The following is a 22681-nucleotide window of genomic DNA, read 5'->3' as shown; positions in this document are numbered from 1 at the left end:
CTTTTAAAAAAATACTAAAAGTGATACTCATTACAGAAAATCTGGACAGAGACCTCTAAGTAACAGCTACTTTAAATTTTTTTTTCCATTTTTTTATATTGTGATAAAACACACATAATATTTGCCATGTTAACCGTTTTTAAGTATACAGTTCAGTGGTTTTAAATACATTCATGATGTTACGCAACCATCCCCACCTTCCATCTCCCTAGTATTTTTCATCTTGTAAAATGGAAAGTCTGTGCTAGTTAAACACTAAGTGTCACGTGCCCTTCCCCCCAGAACCAGGCAACTTTGTTCTTCTTTCTGGCTCCATGATTTTGACTTTCAAGTAGTGAATTTGAACCTGTAGGTGACTAAAATCTGGACTTGATCTTTGGCATTATTGCTGTGTAAATATGCATGAGCTTACATACCTACTCGCTCACTGTTTATGCTTTGTTGTGGGTTTATCCACATCATTTATGTTATGACCCCCACAAGGTGCTTCTGCCACAAGCTCACAGTTTGGGTTCCAAGGCACAGAGTTTCTTTTAGTATCTTCTCATTACTTTGATCACTCTTTTATAGGAACAGAATCAGTATGGGCACAGGTCATTTCCACAAATGCTTTTCTTTGTTTTTCTCAAGAATTTTATATGCATTTACATGTTTTTCCAGCAGAAACACTAAATTCTTTTCATGACCGGAGGCTTCTACTACTCAGTGAAAGAAAATTAACTTTAGAATATAATTTTCCTCTAATAGATACATTTTTATACTTAGGATTTCAGGTATCTGCTTTATACTTGTTGACCTTTTTCTGCCTTCATCGTGCCCAACTTATTTTCATGAGGTGTTTTGGGTTTTCCTATTAAATCCGGTGTTCACACTGCCTCTTTATCACTATTTGGAAGCATGAAATGTAGAAATATTCTAGGGCTTGAATGCCATGTTTACCATGAGGCTTACTTTTAGCATAAGTGAAACCACGGATTTAGTACTCATGCATGTATTTAAAGAGAGATTTTTTTTTTCACTGAAAAGATAGGGAAAAAATCATTGAAAAGTACAATAATTCTGGTCAAATGGATGCCCAATTAACTTATATTAGGCAAATATAAGCAAAACTATTATATGTTCCAGTGGAGATAAAAGGCTTTGCAGAACAGTCAGTAGATGCCCAGATAAATAAAATGGAGAATGATTTTGTGACATTGTTGATGTTCTTTGGGTCCCATGTGTTTCGCCTGCACAGCCTCCCAGGGCTTGAGCCCCAGAGCAGAAGCAGTTCTTGTCTGTCTGCTCATCTCTTCCAGCTCTCAGATACCATCATTTGACCTGTCACCTCCACAGGGCACCCCAACGCTCCAGGTCCCTTCCTCTTCTCCCAGTGGGCCACTTACTTCCACACACATAGGCACAGAGAATTGGCCAACTTCATCATTCTTTCTGTCTGCCTTGAAGCAAGTATTTATTAGGACCTGTTAAGTTCAGGGTGTCTTTACTATATTGCTCTCGCTCCCACAGTTCTTCCACGGTTTCTATATTCCATCCTGGGGGCCTCATTGGCAGGTCCAGTTCAGTGGGGGGGTGGCCAGAAGTAGTCCTGAGATGGTGCCCACCACCAGTTGGAATGGGTTTTCCCTCCTGTTCTTACTTGGGAAGTACAGTAACGTTTTCCATGGTTTTTCAGACGCATGTGCTTGGACATCAAGAGTATTCTTCACCGCTGTTCCAGGTGCCAAGGACTTCAGGCAGGGAGCCCTCTGCTCCTCCCGGAAACCTCCCGCACAGGGGGCTGCCCAGTGCAGGGCTGACTTACACCACCAGCTCCACAGAAGACCTCCAACCCGGCCACTCTTCGGCTTCACTCATCAAAGCAATCCGAGAGGAGCTGCTCCGGCTTTCCCAGAAACAGACCGCCGTGCAGAACTTCCACAGCTGATCGGCCTCACCTTGCAAATATGCCAAGTATCTGCTTCCTGTGGAAGCAAGACTAAATGGAAATCAACCAAGTGGGTGTTTGTAAGAGAACGCACATCTCCTGGGCTAGGTGCCCATGTAAGGGAGCAAGGTGCAATTTTAGAGGATGCCATAGTCATGTGACAGGTCATGATGCTTTCAATAAGTTGGCAGTTTTTTGACCACTTGGGTTTCTGTCGAAATTTATGTACTTTTGGCCAAAAGCCAGCAGCACTTCGTGAAGGCAAACCACAAACCGAAACTAACAAAAATCACTAAATTAGTCTCCTTTTTAAAGGTAAAAGATGGAAATGTGTAGATGGCATAGGGATTAATGGAATCCAGCATTTCTGTGGGAAGATGTGTTTCAGCCTGGTTTGTATGATGAACTTGCTGCTTAGTTTTCTGAGAAAAGAGATTTGAAGACATTTTATTAACGGCTTGATTTCCCTCTTTTTCTCCATAGGAACTTATTTTAATAATCACATTAACAACAAAAATACTAAGACTGTTTGGGAATTTTAAAAAGCTACTAGTGAGAAACCAAATGATAGATTGTAGAGCCTGATGATTCCAAAAGAAGCCATCATCTGCATTTTTTCCTTCTACTTCTGGTGCTATAGCTCCGAGGGCCCCTTCACCTTTATGTCTGTGAAATGCAACTTTGGCTTTTTCAATGGAAGAATATGTTGAAGATTTCATTTTGTCGTAGAAAGAAAGAAAGAAAGGAAAAAAGAAAGAACAAATGAATGAACCTCCCAAATGGGGGGCTCCAGGGGAAAGCTTAATATTTATTTGGTTATTAAAAAATACATATTGGAGTTTAGATTTACATTCTTAATTATATTTGCTGTTATTAATTGGGCGCATGCAACTACAGACAGCATCCCATTTCAGTGCATGCCATTATTAAGATCAGTCCTATAGAAGGAGGCTTTCAGGAGGTCCTTACTAAGCCTTGCACTTGGCTGATGAGTTGCTCAAAAATTATGTTTGAATGAGAAATCTTACATGAGCAAAAGTTATTTATAAAAACCACCAGGGCCAACAAATTGTTATTCATGAGTACATTTCCAATAATCACCTTCTCTGTGTTCAAGACCTGAAAATGAAAAAGAGTTCAGTCCAGCCTCTGTAATACATCAAGAAATGTAAAGAAGAGCTTTGAGGACCACAAGGGAAAGGAGAGAGTTGCTTCTGATTTCTGATTTTATTGTGCATGACCACTGGGTGACTCTTAAAACCATCTTATGCACTTGGGGCCTGACAGAGGGTATCATCTTGTCTTGAGATTCACTCCTGAAGTCAGCATTTCCTTACTTCCCAAGTTAAAGAATATAATAACAAGGGCCTTTCTGTTTTATGATACCTAGTGAAGCTCAGAAGAAAAACAGATAATGGGGTTTCTACTATGAATCCTTTCTTGTTAGGCCCACTAATACTTTTAATTAACAATTCAGGGCTCTGACAAGTCAAAATCTGTATTGAATTCTAAGAACCCCGTAACAGCTAAAATAGGTTTCCATAGGGTAATTGTTGGGGACCAGAATCATGTTTTAGCACTTCTTCAATGAAGCCTGTCAGTCTTCTGTTACAGGCAGTGTTGGTTCTGAGCAGTTAAATGTAGCCTCTTTTTATCTGTGCCCTCTGAAAGAGGGGAGGGATGCAGGAGAGTAAGTCTTTCATGGATGTGAAAGGAATGGAAATCCCTTTTCAGGCAGTCCTCGCAGGCTCCAAGGACTGTGGGAGATAAGACCACTTTCTGAACTTGATTTCTTATCTCTTGGTCTTGGTTTAATATCAGACTCTCCCCAAAGTGGAGGATTATCTTTGCATGTCACTCAAAAATACCAGGTTTCCTGAATATGTTAAGAATTTCAGATACCCAAGCAGAATCTCATTGTGGACACCTTACAGTGAATTCAGATCTTGTGACAGCAAGTGGAATAAATGCAGGCCCCTCCTCCCATTCTGCTCAGTCTCATGTTTTGCACGCTGTGTACTAAGAATGGTTACTTCCTCTATACATTGCAGAAATGGGCATCTCTTTTCCAGAGGGCTGTGGTAGTGATTTTGATGCCTTTCAGACTAGCATGAAAGGGTTCAACCTGTATTGTTAAGCTTAGAATTGATAGGCTTTTCAACGAATGTCATGACCAAAGATAGCATATGATAACCAGTGATGTGTGTTGTGGTGTGAGCAGGCTCATGGGATCACCAGCACTCTTGTGTTGATTATAAAGCACACTCTGCACTTGTTTTCTCTAAATACCTGCAGCAGTTTTACCTGTCACCAAACTTGGGAGAGACTGTCATGGGGAGCACCACACCCAAATGGGTCTTTGAACACTCAGTTAACGTGATCTATTTAAAAGAAAGGTCCTCATGTTTATCATGTATGGCTTTGGAGTTCCATTAACTGAAGCACCCTAAAGTGAAAAGTTTTGTGTGTATTCTCTTTTCCTAGTTTAAAATTTGGTGGTAATAATGCAGATTATAAAGTTGAGTCAGAATTTCAGAGAAGGTTAGAGATCGTTTTCAGAGTCTGCTTTGTCACTAGCTTGCTACGTCAGGTACCTTCCTGAACATGTTTCTCCCCATCAGCCAAATGAGGACAGAGACTCTCTTTGTCTACCTCCCAGAATTTCTTCTTTCAAGATTCAGATGTGATCTTATGAGCAAATAACCCTTGAGGAGGGTGCGCAAAGCTTGGTGAAATGTAAAATGTTATCTGTATGATTGCACTGGAATTAGTCTGATATGCTGTGATCCACCAGTGAGTGACTTTGCATGGAGGTAACCAGAGCAAAATTAAGGGTTTCATGTGACTCCTCCCTCTTTCCCAATTTGCTTGAAATTCACATTCTTCATCCTTAACTTTAAAACAGCATTTATCAAACATCTTTCTGCACCTGACTTTTTGCCGTTTCTAGCACCAAAAAGTCAACGTGAGCCCTGTCTCCTAGAGCTTAGAATCTAAGACAGCACGGCTGGATATAAAAGACAGAAGCTACAGATACATTATATGGTGTGAACATCAATAAGATTTACTGAAAAAAAAAAAAAGATTTACTGAAAATACACAGGTGCATTGGGTACTCAGAAGAAGGGAAGTTGCACATTTGGAAACCATGGGCTCCTGGGGAGAAGCCCACTTCAGAAGCTACTATAATGAAGATGGGGGAGCTGGTGAGATGGCAAGGGAAGAGCTAGGGGTGAGTCTAGGTAAGGATGGAAAAGTGGGCAAAGCTGTCTTTAAAAATGAACTTGATCCAGTGCAATATGGAAAAAGAATCCCAAACTGCACTGTTTAGGGAGTGCAAGAGGAGGAAAAGGAGCTGTGAGGATGTGTTCACAATAATACGGCAAGAGTTTGTGAAGAAAGTCTGCACAGCAAGAGATCCAGTCTGAAGGAGGGAAGAGCAGGATACCAAGAACTGCTGGAGGATCAATTGTAAAGTATGAAAATATAGTAAGAATTCCACCAAGGTTTTACTGTGTTTTACTGTGTAGGGCAGCTCTCTGTGGTCAGCCATTCAAACACATTAAATCCTTTGTGGAGCATAGTAGGTTATAAATAAACATGTTCCACTTCTTTGTAGCTGTCTATACAGTTTTCTCCAAATTTTATTTAACTTTAGAATATGTTTTGAAAAAAAAATTTAAAAAAATAGAATATGTTTTGATTTTGGGGGGACATGGCTTTTGAGCAGCAGACTGAGCGGGTTTTGCCAACCGGATTTTTCAGGACATGAGGCCTGTGATGCAAAGCACAGGTGAAGGTGCACCTGAAGGCTTTGGGCCAAAACAGGTAATTTTGTGCTTTTATGAGCCTCCCATTTAACTGTGTACAGGGTCAGTGTTTACTGCATTGTACTTCTTCATGCTCCAGTGGCAACCCAGTCACTTGGACACTGATTTGCATTTGCAGTAATCCATGTTAATCATTAACGTCTCTTTCCCTTTTCATACTAGATTCTTAGACATGAATGAATTTGCTGGTTGAAAGGAAAGCTGGTTAAGGTTCTGGGCAGGCGAGAAGAGGGGCTCCAGTCTTAACTACCATACTAACTTCAGCTCGAGGTGAGCTTTAGCCATTCCATTTCTACCTCCAAAGCCAGTCTCCAGAGCCTGCTTATCCACATTTGTCCCCGACAGGAGCACGAGGGAGTCCACTTCTGTACCTGCACACTGACCATTTAATCACAAAACACATTTTTATGGAATGGTAACTTGAACTTCGTTTTTACATTTAATCCAACACATTAATGGATATTCTTATAACAGGTGAGAGGGGTTCCTAAGAGCAACTGCTGTAATATACTCATAAAATGTAATAGGCTCACACTTACTACCTAATGAATAAGGAGTGTGTATGTTTTAGGTTTCTTTTGATATTCTTGGAGGTGACTTTTGAGTGTTTAGGACTCCTCTCTCTAGTATTAAAAAGACTTGAAAACTGAAACCTCACGGTACGATCCTATTTCCATGCTTGTGTGTGTTAACAGTACATTTGGGAATTTATCTTAACACGCAGCAGCATTGAAATTTAGGACAAGAATATTAAATGCCTTTGGAAACATGAAACAAAGTTAGGAACCAGCGAACAAGTGAGAGAAGGAATGAATTTCTCAATCTGAGGTGGTCTAGTCCAAATTAGTTTCCCACAGGGTAGTTATGCAGGCTCCTTGCTTATCCTTCTTCCAGGTTTTAATGCTCTGGGGCCACTTCACATTTCAAGAAAGAGTGAATGGTAGAAGGGACAGAGATAAAAATTGAAATGAATCGCTCGGTCCCTAATTCCACAAAACCTTTCTGGACATCTTGGAGTATCATGAAGGATCTCGTGCCCCTGTTTCAAGCATTCATGGCTTGACTCCCTAAGTATGCAAGTTAGGAATAGTACAGGGCCAAGTTTAAGGCAGACACCCAGTACTATTCCTCTTGTTCATGTGGGGAAAGAAGGAGAGGAGGCTCCACTGATTAATGCACTTGCTCTAAACACCAGGGGGCTCATTTGAGAAGGAGGGGGTAAGAACTCATCTTGGCCTTCCTCCAGAGCATCTTCGAGGGAGCATGGAGATTGGACCCATTGCCCTTGCAGGAAAGGTGGCTCGGCAAAGCTGCTCCAGGATGCCTACTTGTCTCCTACTTGGTCAAGGTCCATGTTCTTCTGACTCTTCCTGCATTCTCATTCCTGAATTGTGAGTGCTAATGTACGAAAATATGCAGACTAAATTGAGCCCACTCGTGGCATTAGTACTGCAACTTGAATTTGACAATCATGGTTTGCTGGTCTCAAACGGGCACTTAAATTTCAGTGTGGGTATATGATTTAGTAATCGAACCCTCCTTTCTATTTGTTGGTTATGTTTCTACCCTTCAATTAGCTGCCCTGTTTTCTAATGTGCTGTAGAGTTTTTGAAATAATTTATGCAAGTGTTTGGTTTCCATGTTTACAATTTATACTGCTTTCCTAGCATTTTAAATGGAAATGTCAATAAATGCTATGAATTGGTGTCCAAAGACCTTCTCTCTTTATTTCCTTTGTAACATGATTGTTTTCTCATTCGTAAAGTGTGATGGTTGAAAGATATCTAATTGTTGTGTCCCTCGTGAGAACACCCGGGACTTTCATTTTCCAAGGGTTTAAGTCAAAAGGAGTCAAGTCCGCTTGTGAAATTTGCAGAACTGTTCACTCCTACCTTGGCTGGTGCCACCCCTTCTGCCCACCGTGTTTTGCTTTTCTGCCACCCACTAATCAAATTGATGCTTCCAAGTCAGAGCATATTCATTTTGGAATTAAAGGATTAGACTCTACAATCTAGAAAGAGAAAGGAGAGGATCAAAGTCTGCACAGTCTTGAAAGGTAATAGGGTAAACCTGGAGTTGTTTATGAAACCCAAGACAATAAGGCCTTGAAACTGAGAAAAGCAAAAGGAACAAAATGTGGAACATAACAATGACATGAAATGTGGAAACATGGATAGGATCCTGGAACAGCAAGAACAATAACAAATGACAGAGGATAAAGTAGTGAAACCCAAATAAAGTCCATAGGGTAGTTAGCGGTATTGTGCGAAAATTAATTTGTTGGTTTTGCTAATTTTACTGTGATTACTAAGACTTCTCTCAGGGGATGCTATATAAATGATATGCAGAAGCACTCTATTTTTAGTTTTTCTCTAAATCTAAAATTATTTTTAAATTTCTAGAGTAAGTTTGGTACAGATGAGGCCACCAGACCCTGTGCAGAAGCTAATGTGAGCCTGCTGTGGGCACCCACCACCCAGCATCTGCCAGGCTTCTCAGAGTAGCCAGCTCCTGTTGAAGTTGGAACCATAGTTAACAACTGTTAAGTCTTGGCAGAAAATAAACCTTCATGAAGGAGAAGTCAAAGGATCAACCAAAAAGGAGAGTTTGGACCTAAAAACCAGAAAATAATAGACCACTATCAAAGAGACCTTAAAGAAAATATGTCTTAGGGATCCCTGGGTGGCGCAGTGGTTTAGCTCCCGGTGCATGGAGCCTGCTTCTCCCTCTGCCTATGTCTCTGCCTCTCTCTCTCTCTCTGTGTGTGACTATCATAAATAAATAAAAATTAAAAAAATATGTCTTAAATAACAAAACCAAATACTAATCCTTGAAGGAAAAATAAAGGAATTTTAAAACCTGTGCACACACAATGACCAGATACTCCAGTATTTTCAACCTAGCTGGCCGTTTTAATTAATATGTCCTTATATTTTAATAAACATAGCTTTAGATTAAAAAGGGCAAGCAAAATACAGTGTAGACTAACTGGCATAACTGGTTCTCCTAAGAGATTTTATATGTTTTGCAGGTAAATAGATTCAAAACCATAGAAGAACAGGGAGTTGCTAGAAGTAGCTAAGTCTTAGCTAAAAGAAAGATCAGGCTGGTTCCATGCCCAGAGCCTGAACATGGAGTTGACATGAATATGAATTTAAACCGTAATTGGCATTTCTTCTCCGTCTCCCCTTCCCCATTGCACCTGCCAATTACAGCTTACAGTAAAAAGAAAAAAACAATAGCAATACAAAGAGCCTTTGGTCCAGTGTCTGAATTAGATAATCACATTAATGAAATGTTTTTATTGTTGGACCATGCACTATTTGTTTAGTAACCTCTTTCCTTTAAAGATCTGAACATTCCTTGCTGTAGCCCTCTGAGGAATAAATGAGACTGGTGTATGCTTGACTTCTCCAGTGCTAAGGACTTGAAAAATTACAGCCACAAGTCCAGGTAACCCACATTTGTGTAGTTAAACTATTTTTTGTTGTACTCGTGCCAAAGGATAGCATTACAGAAGCATAAAAAAAAACATGTCTGGAAAACATATTGTAAACGTATTTTAGAATGGCTGGGTCATGGATGCTTATATCCGTGTCTTGAAATTTGCATTAGTCTAAGTACTTAGGTTTTGATTCTGTGATGTGATATCAGTGGTTTCTTTCATTCAGCATTTTAAAATTCTGAGATTGTCTTAAAGGAGAGAGTACAAAGTTAAAAAAAAAAAAAGTGGCTTAAAAGCTGAAATGAGTTGCTGCATTTCAGTACAAATGAATGTTGGTCTTTTTTCCCAACAGTAGTTGTACACCATGGCTGCTTTTGAAGAGCAGAAAGGACATTCTACTTTTAGCAGAATCGAGAAGTAGCTCTTCCCCCTTAGATTCTCCTAAAGCTGGGTTTGAAGTCCAAGAGCCAGTATGTTTTCAGAGATTGCTGTCTTAACATTTCTCCAATACTGTTATTTCTGGATTCCTTGTGAGACAAATTTTGTACACAAATTAGGAGTAAAGTTTTTTTTAAAAAAAAAACATAATCAAATTTAAATCAGAACCTCCTATTACTCTGTTGCCTATTAACTGTAACCTTTTTTGTTCTACCTTTCTCCTGGTCAAAATGTAGATTAGCAAAAAAGAAGAAAATAAAAACAACTCCACCAGCAGAAATACTGCCATCAAAATTTTAGTGAATTTTGGTCTAAAAAAAAATCTCAGCCAATTTAATCTTGTTTGGTGATTGGGACTGATGAGGATGATTTGCTTTTAATTGATTTTACAATAAGCTATTGATTTGGATTCCAAAGCACACAAGGGCAAAGTGAGGGCTGAGAGGAGGGCAGAAGGATTAGAATTGGTGCTAGAGGCCATCTGGAAAGAAGGATGGGGAGATGTGTCTGGGGACCTTTAGCAGCAGGTTTTCTAACTGCTGGAGGAAGATGGCACCATGACCTCAAGAGGCCCAACCCTTTGTGCCTAAGCCTGCACCCCAGTGGGGGGCACTGCCTAAAAGACCCCCTGACCCATTCCATGGAATTTTGCAGGGGCTTCCTGCCTGGTGTTCGTAGCTAAGATAGAGGACTTCATGAGTAGACAGAAAGCATTATTCTGGCTCAGAGAGTAATACTCTGTTTGGCCCTTGACCTTAACGCCAGGTAGCTTAGAGGCTTTAGCACACAAACTGCTTTTGAAGGACCCTTGTGAAAAGAGCTCCTCCTTGATGGTGGAGCTCTCCTTAACTGGCCAAGTAGGCATAGACATCAGCTCTGCACAATGCATTTCCTGCCTTTCATCTCTCCTGCCACATGCATTCCCATTGACCACACACAGGATGAAGCAGGAGTAGCACCTCAACCCTATCTGCAGGGTCAGTGGCCTATGGCTTATAACAAAATCCTCTGTTCCTCAACTCTTGTGGATAACGAAGGTTTCACCTTCTGAGGTTACTGACCCCTGGACCTCAGAAATTGTTTGCTCTTCACATCAATGGGTTCAGAGTGACTTGCTAAATTTTATCTGCCACAAAATTTAGAAGGATGGTAGGTATTGTGATAGTTGGCAATCAGAAGTCAAAATGAGGAGCACCTGGGTGACTCAATTGGTTAAGCATCCAACTCTTGATTTTAGCTCAGGTTATGATCTCAGGGTCATGAGATCGAGCCCCACACCAGGCCCAACACTCAGCAGAGTCTGCTTATGATTTTCTCTCTCCCTCTCCCTCTGACCCTTTGCACTTGCATGGTCTCTCTCTCAAAGAAATAAATAAATCTTTTTTTAAAATAAATCTTTTTGGGATCCCTGGGTGGCGCAGCGGTTTGGCGCCTGCCTTTGGCCTGGGGCGCAATCCTGGAGACCGGGGATCGAATCCCACATCGGGCTCCTTGCATGGAGCCTGCTTCTCCCTCTGCCTGTATCTCTGCCTCTCTGTCTCTCTCTGTGTGACTATCATGAATAAATAAATAAAATCTTTAAAAAAAAATTAAAATTAAAAAAAATAAATCTTTTTTTAAAAGAAAAGTCAATACTAACAGGCTACAACAGGCCCCCCAAAAAGAAAAATTTCATTTATTCATACTAAGTTAAAGTCATACTTCTAGAATTAAAAAAATCTATAATATGTGTATAGTATATGTGCTGCTAAAGCGAGCACTAAGTATATAGGATAAAGGGAATATGATCTAACAGGACTTTTATAGGAAAAGATTTGAGGATGTTAATGGACATGTTAGGAGTGCTGGGCATAGTATAAACAGAAATATATTGCCCCTAGGAGGGCATCTAAGAATTTCTGTCTCTTGCTGGTCACTTGAAGAATATAGGGGTCATATTTTGAAAGGAATATTTATGAATTTTATGGACAGACTGGGAGAAGAGGAGGAGCCTGAATAGCAAGATTAGAATCCATGTCATTTGAGGAAGAAATGAAGAGACTAGGTGCATATTGTGAGCAGTGAAGGCTTTGTAGGAAACATTGCTATCTTCAAATATCCAAAGTGTTGTCATGAGAACAGGGATTGACTTGCTTAATGGTATTCTGAAAGACAGAACTAATATCTTGTAGAAAGTAGGTCTTGGCCCAGCTAAAAGAAAGAACAATTAGTAGATCAACACAGAAAAGCTATTCTCTGGAAATCATCCTCATTGGCCTCTGGTGAGGACCTGTCTCCCATGGCACTGAGCTTGTCCATCAAGGGCGTCCAACAGAAGGAAAGGCATGTTTCGGCCCTGAGGTCTTCCAGCTCACCCAGTCCTTTTCTGAGACTTTCATGAGCTGTAAGTTGGAAGATGAGCATCTAGACAAACTGGAGGAGTGATGGTGCTATGGATGGGACTGAACAAAACCAGCTCAGGCTCTCCCAGAGTCAGGACAATAGAGAAATAAATACTCCATCCCTTACTCCATTAGGTAGAGGTCAGGGGAGAATATTGGTTCATATGTCTTTGAAAAAATAGCTATGAATAAAGCTTAATGGTTTATAAATACACTTTACAGTTAGAACTTGGTATAAGAGCAAACAATCTAAATTCCTGTCTTGAGAATCTCATGGAACAACAAATACATTCACTGAAAACTGACTGGATTGTATGGTAATACTACTGACACATGAATGCATCCACAAATATTTTTTTTAAATTTTTATTTATTTATGATAGTCACAGAGAGAGAGAGAGAGAGGCAGAGACACAGGCGGAGGGAGAAGCAGGCTCCATGCACCGGGAGCCCGATGTGGGATTCAATCCCGGGTCTCCAGGATCGCACCCTGGGCCAAAGGCAGGCGCCAAACCGCTGCGCCACCCAGGGATCCCTGCATCCACAAATATTTACTGAGTGCCAGCTATGTGCTAGATACTATTGTAAGCACCAGGAATTTGTAATACACTGGGGAATAAGCTAGACAAATCCCCTGCTCTAGGTGGGGGGCTACAGGTATACAACATGGAGGTCATTGGGAACTTGACAGGAGTATTTTTTGTGGAGTGCTGAAGAAAGAAGCTAGCTTGGAAGGAGGCTTAAGGAGGACTAGGAGATGGGAATGGAGAGAACAGTGAATTTAAGAGATTCTTTTCAGATATTTGGCCAAGAAGGGACACCCAGAAATGTGGTGGCAACTGGAAGGTAGGGATGTAGGGTAAATGACAAAGGGTTGCCAAGTAAAATACAGGGAAATGGATTCAGTTGAATTTCAGATAAACAAGGAATACTTTTTTGGTATAAGTATGTCCTAAGTATTGCATGGAACACACTTACTAAAATATTATTTGTTGTTTATCTGGCATTCAAATTTACCTAGGTGTCTGTATTTTTATTTGCTAATTAGAAACTTTAAAATGACTGGCACTGAACGTGTTATGTGCTAATGGGGTTGATGCATGGAGTGGGGGAGTTATTATTGACAATGTAGAAGACAGAGAAGAAAGTGAGAGGTACTGGGGTTCAGAGCATAATGGAGAAATTAGCCTTTGGAAGATCAGGGATATTATTCCATTGTGTAAAGGAGGGAAAACAGAGCATAGCAGATCAGATCATTGAATTTTGATTCTGGAAAAAAAAATTCCAGGTGAATATGTTACCATTTCTTTTGATTTATTTTTTAAAGATTTCATTTATTTGAGAGAGAGAGAGAGCATGAGTGGGGTGAGGGGTTCATAGGGGCAAAGGATAGGGAGAAGCAAACTTCCCACTGAGCAGGGAGCCTGAAGTCAACTTGATTTCAGGACCCTGGCATCATGACCTGAGCTGAAGGCAGATGCTTAACCAACTGAGCCACCCAGGTGCCCCTCTTTTGATTTATAAGCTCAGGGCTTTATTTTTTAGTAGATAGCAAAAATATTATTTTATTTCACGATAAATTGTCTAATTTGGTATTTGCTTTAAAAAGAACTCTGGTTCATTTTCAATGGCTAGTAAGATACATTCAGATTAATAGTGTCCATTATTTGGGGTAATGTAATGATTGAGTGACATGGTGGTATTTATTCCGTTAAATTTTTTAAGGTGTGTTCTATGGTCCAGAATGTGGTCTATTTTGGTGAAATGTGAGTTTGAGAAGAATGTGTCATCTGCTGTTGGATGGAGTAGTCTATAAATGTCAATTAAATCCAGTTGATTGATGGTGCTGTTTAGTTCAACTATGTCCTTGCTGATTTTCTGCCTGCTGGGTCTGTCAGTTATGGGTAGAGGGGTGTTGAAGGCTCCAACTGTAATAGTGGATTCATCTGTTTCTCCTTGTGGTTGTCTATCAGTATTTGCCTCACGTATTTTGTTGCTCCATTGTTAAGAGTTTGCACATTAAGGATTATTATGTCTTCTTGGAAAACTTGCTCCTTTATTATTTTGTAGTGCTTCTCTTTATCTCTGATAAATTTTCTTGCTCTGAAGTCTGCTCTTTATAAAATTAATATAGCTATTCCAGCTTTCTTTTGATTAGAGTTAGCATGGTATATCTTTCTCCATCGCTTTACTTTTTATCTGTTTATATATTTAAAGGGTTTCTTGCAGACAACATATACTTGGGTCTTGTTTTTAATCCATTCTGATAGTCTCTGTCTTTTATTTGATGTATTTATACCATTCACATTTATAATGATCATTGGTCTTTTTTTTTTTTTTTTTTTTTTTTTTTTTTTACTATTTTCATCTACTGACCTTATACTTGTTTTTGGCTCTTTTGTGTTTTTTCTTCTACTCTTTTTCACCTCCTCTAGTTTTTGTTGTTGTTGTTGTTGTTGTTGTTGTTGTTGTTGTTCTTCGTGAGAGAGAGAGAGAGAGAGAGGCAGAGACATAGGCAGAGGGAAAAGCAGTTTCCCTGTGGGGAGCCTGATGCAGGACTCAATCTGGGGATCCCAGGATCATGACCTGAGTCGAAGGCAGACACTCAACTGCTGAGCCACCCAGGCGTCCCCTGCCTCCTTTAGTTTTATGAACATTTTATATCATTCTTTTTTTTAAGATTTATTTATTTATTATGAGAGAGAGAGAGGCAGAGACACAGGCAGAGAGACAAGGAGCCCGATGTGGGACTCGATCCTGGGACTCCAGGACCACGCCCTGGGCCAAAGGGAGGCACTCAACCACTGAGCCACCCAGGCATCCCACATTTTATATCATTCCATTTCTCTCCTCTCTTAGCATATAAATTTTTACTTTTTTAAGCAGTTGCCCTAGACTTTCTAATACACATTTATGACTAAGCCAAGTCCATTTGCAAATAACACTGTACTGCTTCACAGGTAGTGTAAGGACCTCATAGCAGAGTTTTAAGCTCTTTATATGTTGGACTAAGACTTGGAATATGTGGTGTTTCTAATTCACAATTAAAGGGCAGCCCCGGGGATCCCTGGGTGGCGCAGCGGTTTGGCGCCTGCCTTTGGCCCAGGGCGCGATCCTGGAGACCCGGGATCGAATCCCACGTCGGGCTCCCGGTGCATGGAGCCTGATTCTCCCTCTGCCTGTGTCTCTGCCTCTCTCTCTATCTCTCTGTGACTATCATAAATAAATAAAAATTAAAAAAAAAAAAATAAAGGGCAGCCCCGATGGCACAGCGGTTTAGCGCCGCATCCCGAGGTGTGATCCTGGAGTCCTGGGATCAAGTTCCACATCAGGCTCCCTGCATGGAGCCTGCTTCTCCCTCTACCTGTGTCTCTGCCTCTCTCTCTCCCTCTGTCTCTATGAATAAATAAATAAAATCTTTAAAAAAATTAATTCACAATTAAATACATATACAAATGTGCCACCCAGACATATACATTCCCTCATCATGATCCTCAACGTTACTATGCAGTTTACTCAAACAGCCCTCAACGTTTCAGTGAAATTCCTTCCAGGCTTTTTCCTATGCCTTCTTTTGCCCATCAGAGGGACTTAATGTATAAACAATATTCTATCCTGTTTTTCTTCTTTAGCATGACCATAAACATTTCTTTTATCTTTAAAGATTCATTTTTTCCATCATTTTATGTTGATATAGACATATTTTTTCAAATTCTTGTGTATTTTATTATTTGCTTATCTTATAGCTTCCATATATCTGAGTTCATTTCTTTACTAAAAACATTTTTTCCTTTGGCAACTTGGTTATATTTATTTCTTTTAAAATTTTTGTGGTTCGCACTCCCATTTCTTTTAACATTTCAGCAAATGAAATTGTTAAATTGTGCATCATTCTTGGCTAAATATGAAGCACATAATTAGTTATAGGGGTGGAAGTTAGAGATCAAGGTTTCTGCTTTGTAGGGTGAGGGCCCTCTGTCTTCCAGGTTGCAGAGTTCTCATTGTATCCTCACATGATGGAAGGGGCTAGATATTTTTTTTCTGTATAATATTCCTTTCTATGGATCTACCATAATTTATCTATTTTCCTAATATTAATGTTTCATTGTTTCTAATGTTTTGCTATTATAAATGATGTTGGGCTAAAAACTACCTTTGTGTATAAATTGTCGATTTTCAGATTACTTCCTTAGAATAAATTCCCAGAAGTGAAATTACTGAGGTGAATGGTCTGAGTAGAGTTAAAGGGACTTCTTCTATATTTTCAATTATTTTTCAGAATCCCTGGGCCAATTAATAACTCCAGTGTCCACTTTGAGGATATGTGTTATCGTCCTCTTGCCAGTGTTGAAAAAATAGAACTATATTTATATTTTTAATATAATTTGACCAACAAAAAAGCTTCCACATAGTACTCAGGGTTATCATTTTACATCTCTCTAATATCCCATAGTAATATTATCTTACCTTAGCCCTGTTTTTTGTTAGTGGTCTTTTTTGAATATGTTACATTATCTAGAATAGCAAATTAGTAGAAACAACTATTTTCCAGATGATTTTCTGCCTTTGTTTTCCTTTGGATTATTTTTTTAATTAGGCAAATTATCAGCAATTGGTCATTAATTGTGGACATTTTCATTACATATGGATTTTAAGGGGTTTTCTTATAATGTGATGAACATTATTTACTAGAAGTCACTGAGCAAGGACACATCCTTCTTAAAGTGTGGTTAAGTGTGTATGAGTGTGTGTGTGTGTGTGTGTATAAGAGAAAGAAGTGGGGCCAGGGGAGAGGGAAAGGATGGGAAAGAAGAGAAGGAGGAAGGAGAGAGGAAGAGGAGAAATATGGAACCCATTGGCCTCTAAGGTCTCTTTTGACTCTGATTTTGTGACTCACTATATTGTACAGTATCCAAGGCAGTCTTGCTGATGAGTTTTAAAGAACTCCAGACCTGGAGAGGATCATATTTTTTTTTAAAATCCAAGCTGAGCTGCTTAGACTGATGTGACTTACATTATCTCCTTGGGTTTCATTGAAACCCATAGATGAACATAAGGATAATTTATGTAAATCACATTAAATGCTAAGTTAACTATTTCTGGGTTAAAAAAATTAATGTTATCATCCTTAGACCATCATGGAGATCTGATTTGCCTTATATGCAGATTCCTCCCACCCCACCAATTTTGTCCACCTGGCTTTCCCCTCGCCTCCACCTTAGGGTTCTTCAAAGGGAATTACCCTTGGGAAGCTGGAAGTGAGAGGTTTGTTTGCTCCTGTTGAGCTGGCTGCCTTCCATGTGGCTTTATCCAGGATGGCTTGGAAGGCTGCCATCTCTGAAAGCAAACTGGAGATACTGGGACACTATGGGAGGTTCATTGTCTCCTGAAGAATTTAACTCTTGCAATAGTATATCAAGTCTGTGAAAATTATTTTATTTTTTTAAGTTTATTTTAAGTACACCCAATATGGGGCTCAGACTCATGACCCTGAGATCAAGAGCTGCCTGCTCTTCTGACTGAGCCAGCCAGGTGCCCTGTGAAAATTAGCTTAAAGATTAAAAGGAATTTTTAAAATCACAGAAATCCCTAGCTCCCTGCCTTTTACATTCTAGCATTTTATAGAAAAACAATGAACAAGAGCACCTGGGTAGCTCAGTCAGTTAAGTGTCTGCCTTCTGCTCAGGTGGTCCTAGTAATTGAGTCCCAAATTGGGCTCCTGCTCAGTGGGGAATCTGCTTCTCCCTCTCCCTCTGACCCTCCGTCATGCTTGTGCTCTCTAAGAATAAATGAAAAAACTTAAAAGAATAACAATGGATCAAAATATCCTGGGTATAAGCTTTATAGGTCATGATATCTGAAAGTTTTCTCACCATCTTAGCACAAAACCCAGGTATTTATTTAGCCTTGTGATCTGGTTTATTGTTTGTCCTCAGGCCAAGGCAGACTTGCAGAACTGACCAGTAGTGCGTACATTTTCATTCACTTCTGGGAAAAACACATTGTGGTTGCACTTAAGAGTTCCAAAAAAAGTCAATTGCCAAATTGGTCTTTTAAACAAAACAGTTCCTTCATATTTCCCCAAACCTGGCTTGATCTAGGCATATCTGAAAGTGGAAAGGTTGTACTGGAGCCAGGAATCTGGTAACAGGGCCACAAATTTTATTTTTAATCAGGCAAAATGCACACTTTCCTAGAATTATATTTACAACCAACCTTTAAAAATCTCACATAAAAAGAAAAATGCTAACTCTAATACAAATCAATAGCAATTCTGTCTTCAGATTCAAAAAGAAGATTGAATTCAATAAGTTGAATCCAATATCTAATAGTGGGAATGCCATGCATGTTATTTTTGGGTAAGGCATGGACATGATTGATGTCTATCCTGAACAAGCAGGTAGAAAGAAATAATAAAAAGTCAATTTCAATTTCTGGGACAATTGAATGAAATATCTATATGCCAATTTAAAAAGCAAGTTATCCCCTACTAAATTAAGAATATATTTCTCCTGTGACCCAGCATTACTGCATCTGGCAATATTTCCCAAGGAAGTACATTCACAGGCCCATAAAAGGAGCATGTGGGGATTTTGATGGTGGTGCAATGTGGAAGTGGGGCTTGAGTGCGTCTCCCAGGGAAGGGAGAGGTGACTGTGGTGGCTTACTCAGAATCCCATGTGGCAGCTACAGGCTCTGGACATAGGGTAAATAGAACTCAAAAACATTACTACTAAATGAGCAAAGAGGCAGGATGAGATCTAATTTATGTAAATTCAAAACAACTGAACTTATAATAATTGTTCACATTGTGAATAAGAGTACAGAGAGGGACCCATGTGGTTGCCTTACAGAATGGGAGCCTGAAAGTGAGGGAGGATTGGGGATAAAAGTGAATAAAGAGTAAAATGAATGACACCTTGCAGTGGCTGATGGTGACAGAGAACTACATCCTCTGCATAGACACCAGAAAAGTGGAGGAAGATAGAGGTTATGAATGAATAAAACTTCATGTAGAGGAAGGCTGGGTCTAACATTGGGAATATAGCATACATTTTCCCAAAAACCATAAATAAATGAGTACAGTTCTCAAGAATAAATGGACGCTTACAATTTTAATCTATTCAGTGATCCTAAGAATGGACTTGGTGAGCTAATTTAGGTATTAAAATGCTAGTACATAAAATACAGTAGGCATCCGTCCATTAGTAGTCTTATGTTGAAGATTTTAAATTCAAGTGTATTTAACTTGATGCATAAATTACCACCTTCCTCTGCAGCAGTAAGATTCTCCCAGATTCTTGTAAATTGGTTTTTCAAAAAATAGACTCCTCCCATTCATCCTTTTCTCCCCACTAACCACTGATCTGTTCACTGTCTCCATAGCTTTGCCTTTTCCAGAACGTCATATGTTTGGAATCATGTAGTATGAAGCTTCTTTCATGTAGTAATATTACTTCTTTCATGTAGTAATATACATTTAAGTTTCCACCATGTCCTTTCACGGCTTGATAGCTTGTAAATCAGTTTTCAAAAGAATATTTGATCTGAGTATCTGCAAAGTGTAACTGGGTAATCTTTGTACTTAATAAATCACTTATAACAATACAAAGTTTGGGAAATTTGTACCAGACAAGCTGTAATTGAAGCCAAGTGTTACATCTTATGTGTCATTTCCTCCCCCTCTTAGGCTTTGGTGGCTCTTAGGACACCTCTGCAAATTATAAAAAGGTGCCCAATCCTCAAGAAAAACTGAGTAGGTGCATATGAACAACCTGAACTGCCCTAGAAGGGCTTTCCAGACCCTGGTGGGCAGCAGGCCTGGTCATCCCTCTCCTGCTCATCTGCACCCTGGACTCAAGGGTACCCTGTGTTGGCTTCTCAAACACTTCACATTCCTTTCCTGCTGCCACCTAGAGGCAGGCAAAGACTCTGGCTTAGCAGTGTCAGGGGGCAGGTGGGTAAGGGAAGCAAGCTCAGAGCCCCCAGGGCAGGGCCGGGACAAGGCACAGGTGTGTGTGGGATTCCCCAGAAGGGACGTCCTGCTGTCCCACAACTTATATGAGAAACCTGGGCTTCTACATCCCCCACCCCCATTGCTCCCAGCTCTCACATAGATAAGTCTGGATGGAATTGTGACTTTGTGGGGTGCACAGGATGTATGTGACCCTGGGGCTGCCATCTATCAACTCAAGTAGCATCTCCCAAGGAAAGACTCTAGCCCCTTGACCTTTCTTGGGCAGGTCCTATGTGGTGTGGGAGAGGAGAGCTCGATGGGGCACAGGTTGGGGCAGGAAGGCTGCCTGGGCGTCCTGTGGTGGAGGGTGAATCACTGAACACTCCCATGGCTTGAAGCTCCCTGCAGAACTGCATCTTGCCTATTTATCTACTTGCTCATATATCTGTGGTCTATATATTTCAAGCACTTGAAGACAAGGCTGCACTTTGTTTCAGGCTGAAACTATTCTTTTCAAAAACTCATGTCTGTATTAGTTTGCTAGGGTTACTGTAACAAACTACCCCAAACTGGGTGGCTAAAACAGAGATGCATTGTCTCACTGTTTAGAGACTAGGAGTCTGAGATCAACATGTCAGCAGGCTGGCTCTTTCTAAGGGTGGGCGGGGGTAGGGGGGATCTGTTCCAGACCTCTCCCCTGGTGTCTGGTAGTTTGCTAGTGATCTTTGGACTTCCTTGGCTTGGAGACATGTCACTCCGATCTCTGCATCCAGCACATGTTGTTCTCCCTGTCTGCAGGTCTGTGTCCAAATCTCCCCTTTATATAAAAGCAGACTGTATTAGGGGCCCACCCTATTCTACTATGACCTCATCTTAAGTAATTATACCAGCCACAACTGTATTTCCAAATAAGATCCCATTCTGAAGTCCTGGGGACTTCAACATAAGCATTTGCAAGGGGTACAATTCAGCCCAAATACTTCCTCTTGGTAGTTTCCTTCATTTGACAGGGTGACAGGAACTTCCCAGGTAAAAAGATCTCCTTTAAGGTACAAAGAACATGACAAGTATTTCAACAAAGAGTCCAACAAAGTCACTGTGGAAATAAACAAGAACCACCCAAATGAGAAGCCAAAGCTATTCATTCAGAGCTTGCTTGCTCTAGCAACGGAGTCAGCCACCATTTCCATTTTGTAGTCACCCAGAGGCAGGCAGGGAAGTGGGAAAACTTTAGAGTAAAAAAGGGGAAGGCTCTGCATTTTCCATGTGCCCTGATTGTAGGCTGTTGATATGGGACAGCTGTAGGTGGGTCAACTAGTTGTGGGGCATCATGTCTGATTGGTTAAGGGTACACATTTGGCTTCCCCTGGATGGTCCTAAGTTGGAAGGATGTGTGTGTGTGTGAAAATTAATTAATTAACTGAGGCTGTCTGTTTATTAACCAAATCAGCTATCTGGGCTGATTGCTATGGAGGTTGCTTGGCTTTCCTGGCTTGGATGCTACAGATAGAGTTTGACTTCCTCGACAGGTAGTGGCTTGGCTTCTTGGATTGGTTGCTATAGATTGTAGGTCAAAGTTCTATTTTTATATATGGTCTGGCCCTTGTTCATTTGTCTCTCCTCACAGAATTAACTTGGTGAGTAGACTTGCCAGTTACTCATTTCCACAAATGACTTAAATACGTATTATTATAAACTTATGGAAACAATAATTAAAGTTTTTTTCCAACCGTGAGATGGCAAGTTTTCCCCAGAGCCTCCTCCTCTGTCTTCATAGCTCTCCCTCTTCACTGTGGTTGTTTGCACAGGCCATGTTCTGGGGTCTCCTCTGAATCACTAATTCATCAAATGTTTACTGAGTTTGTGTTGCACATCTAGGTCTTGGGTAGGTGGAAGTAATCAGAGGTCAAAGACACAGTCCGTGCCTTCAGAGAGATCACTGAGAAAGACAAGCAGGTAGATATTATAGTCCAATATACTCAGTTATCAAAGATTAAAAAAAAAAACAAAAACCAACAACAACAACAAAAAACCAGACACTGAAGTAGTTGAGGACATATTTTAATTGTAATATACTATTATAGTAGGGAAGTGGGTCTAGTGCGAACTCAATTTGTACAGAGGTGACTGTGTTAGAGGGGAATGAGGGAGCAGAGAGTGGGATGAGTAGGGGCTCAATAGGGTCAGCAAAGTGAGAAATGCAAAGTTGGTCAGTGTAAATGCTGATTAGGCTAGCTGTGCCTGCCAGTTGTCAATCATAGAGTTAGGATCCTGTCCTCCCAGAGAGTGGCCCTGTCCTTCCTGATGATTACACTTTAAAGAAATAGCTTTCAGATCCTAGTTGTAACAGATATAGATGGATAAATATACAGATAGACATACATGTAGATGTAGAAATTATATATCTCAAAGGGACAGAGGAAGAATTTACACTTGTAAGACCCTTTTAGTAAATGCTCTAAGAAAGGCTAGGTCCGATGCCTATTGTCAGGCATTGGTTAGAACAAATAGTCAATTCTTTTGTCAGCCTTCAGCTTTCTCAGGCAAGTACTTTAAGGAGGGTAGGTAGGGAGTAGGGTCATCCTAGGGATGTGCCCTTGGTTTGTTAGAAGCTATATTAGTGTTTGTTTAATTCTTTGAATGTGGGGAGAAGGTGAACAAAATCATTTTTTGTGTTGAGAGTCTGTAGTTCTTATAGGCCAG

At 40.2% G+C, this 22681-nt stretch overlaps 1 protein-coding gene across 2 annotated transcripts in view; it reads left to right on the top strand.

The window, feature by feature from the left end:
* KIAA1549 (KIAA1549 ortholog) overlaps positions 1-7470 on the top strand; it is a 141377-nt gene extending 133907 nt beyond the window's left edge. The window contains exon 20 of one of the 2 annotated variants that reach the window (XM_041752367.1): positions 1721-7470. In XM_041752367.1, coding sequence (XP_041608301.1) covers positions 1721-1927 — 207 coding nt within the window. In that variant the 3' untranslated portion in view covers positions 1928-7470. Of the gene's footprint in view, positions 1-1675 lie in introns of both variants that reach the window. The other variant, XM_041752365.1, reaches the window with a different exon arrangement.
* Positions 7471-22681: the final 15211 nt, after the last annotated feature.

This window comes from Vulpes lagopus, chromosome 4, assembly GCF_018345385.1.
Source record: "Vulpes lagopus strain Blue_001 chromosome 4, ASM1834538v1, whole genome shotgun sequence".
NCBI classification, from domain to species: Eukaryota; Metazoa; Chordata; class Mammalia; order Carnivora; family Canidae; genus Vulpes; species Vulpes lagopus.
The sequence above is the reverse complement of the archived record's forward strand: the minus strand, read 5'-3'. Positions and strand labels throughout refer to the sequence as shown.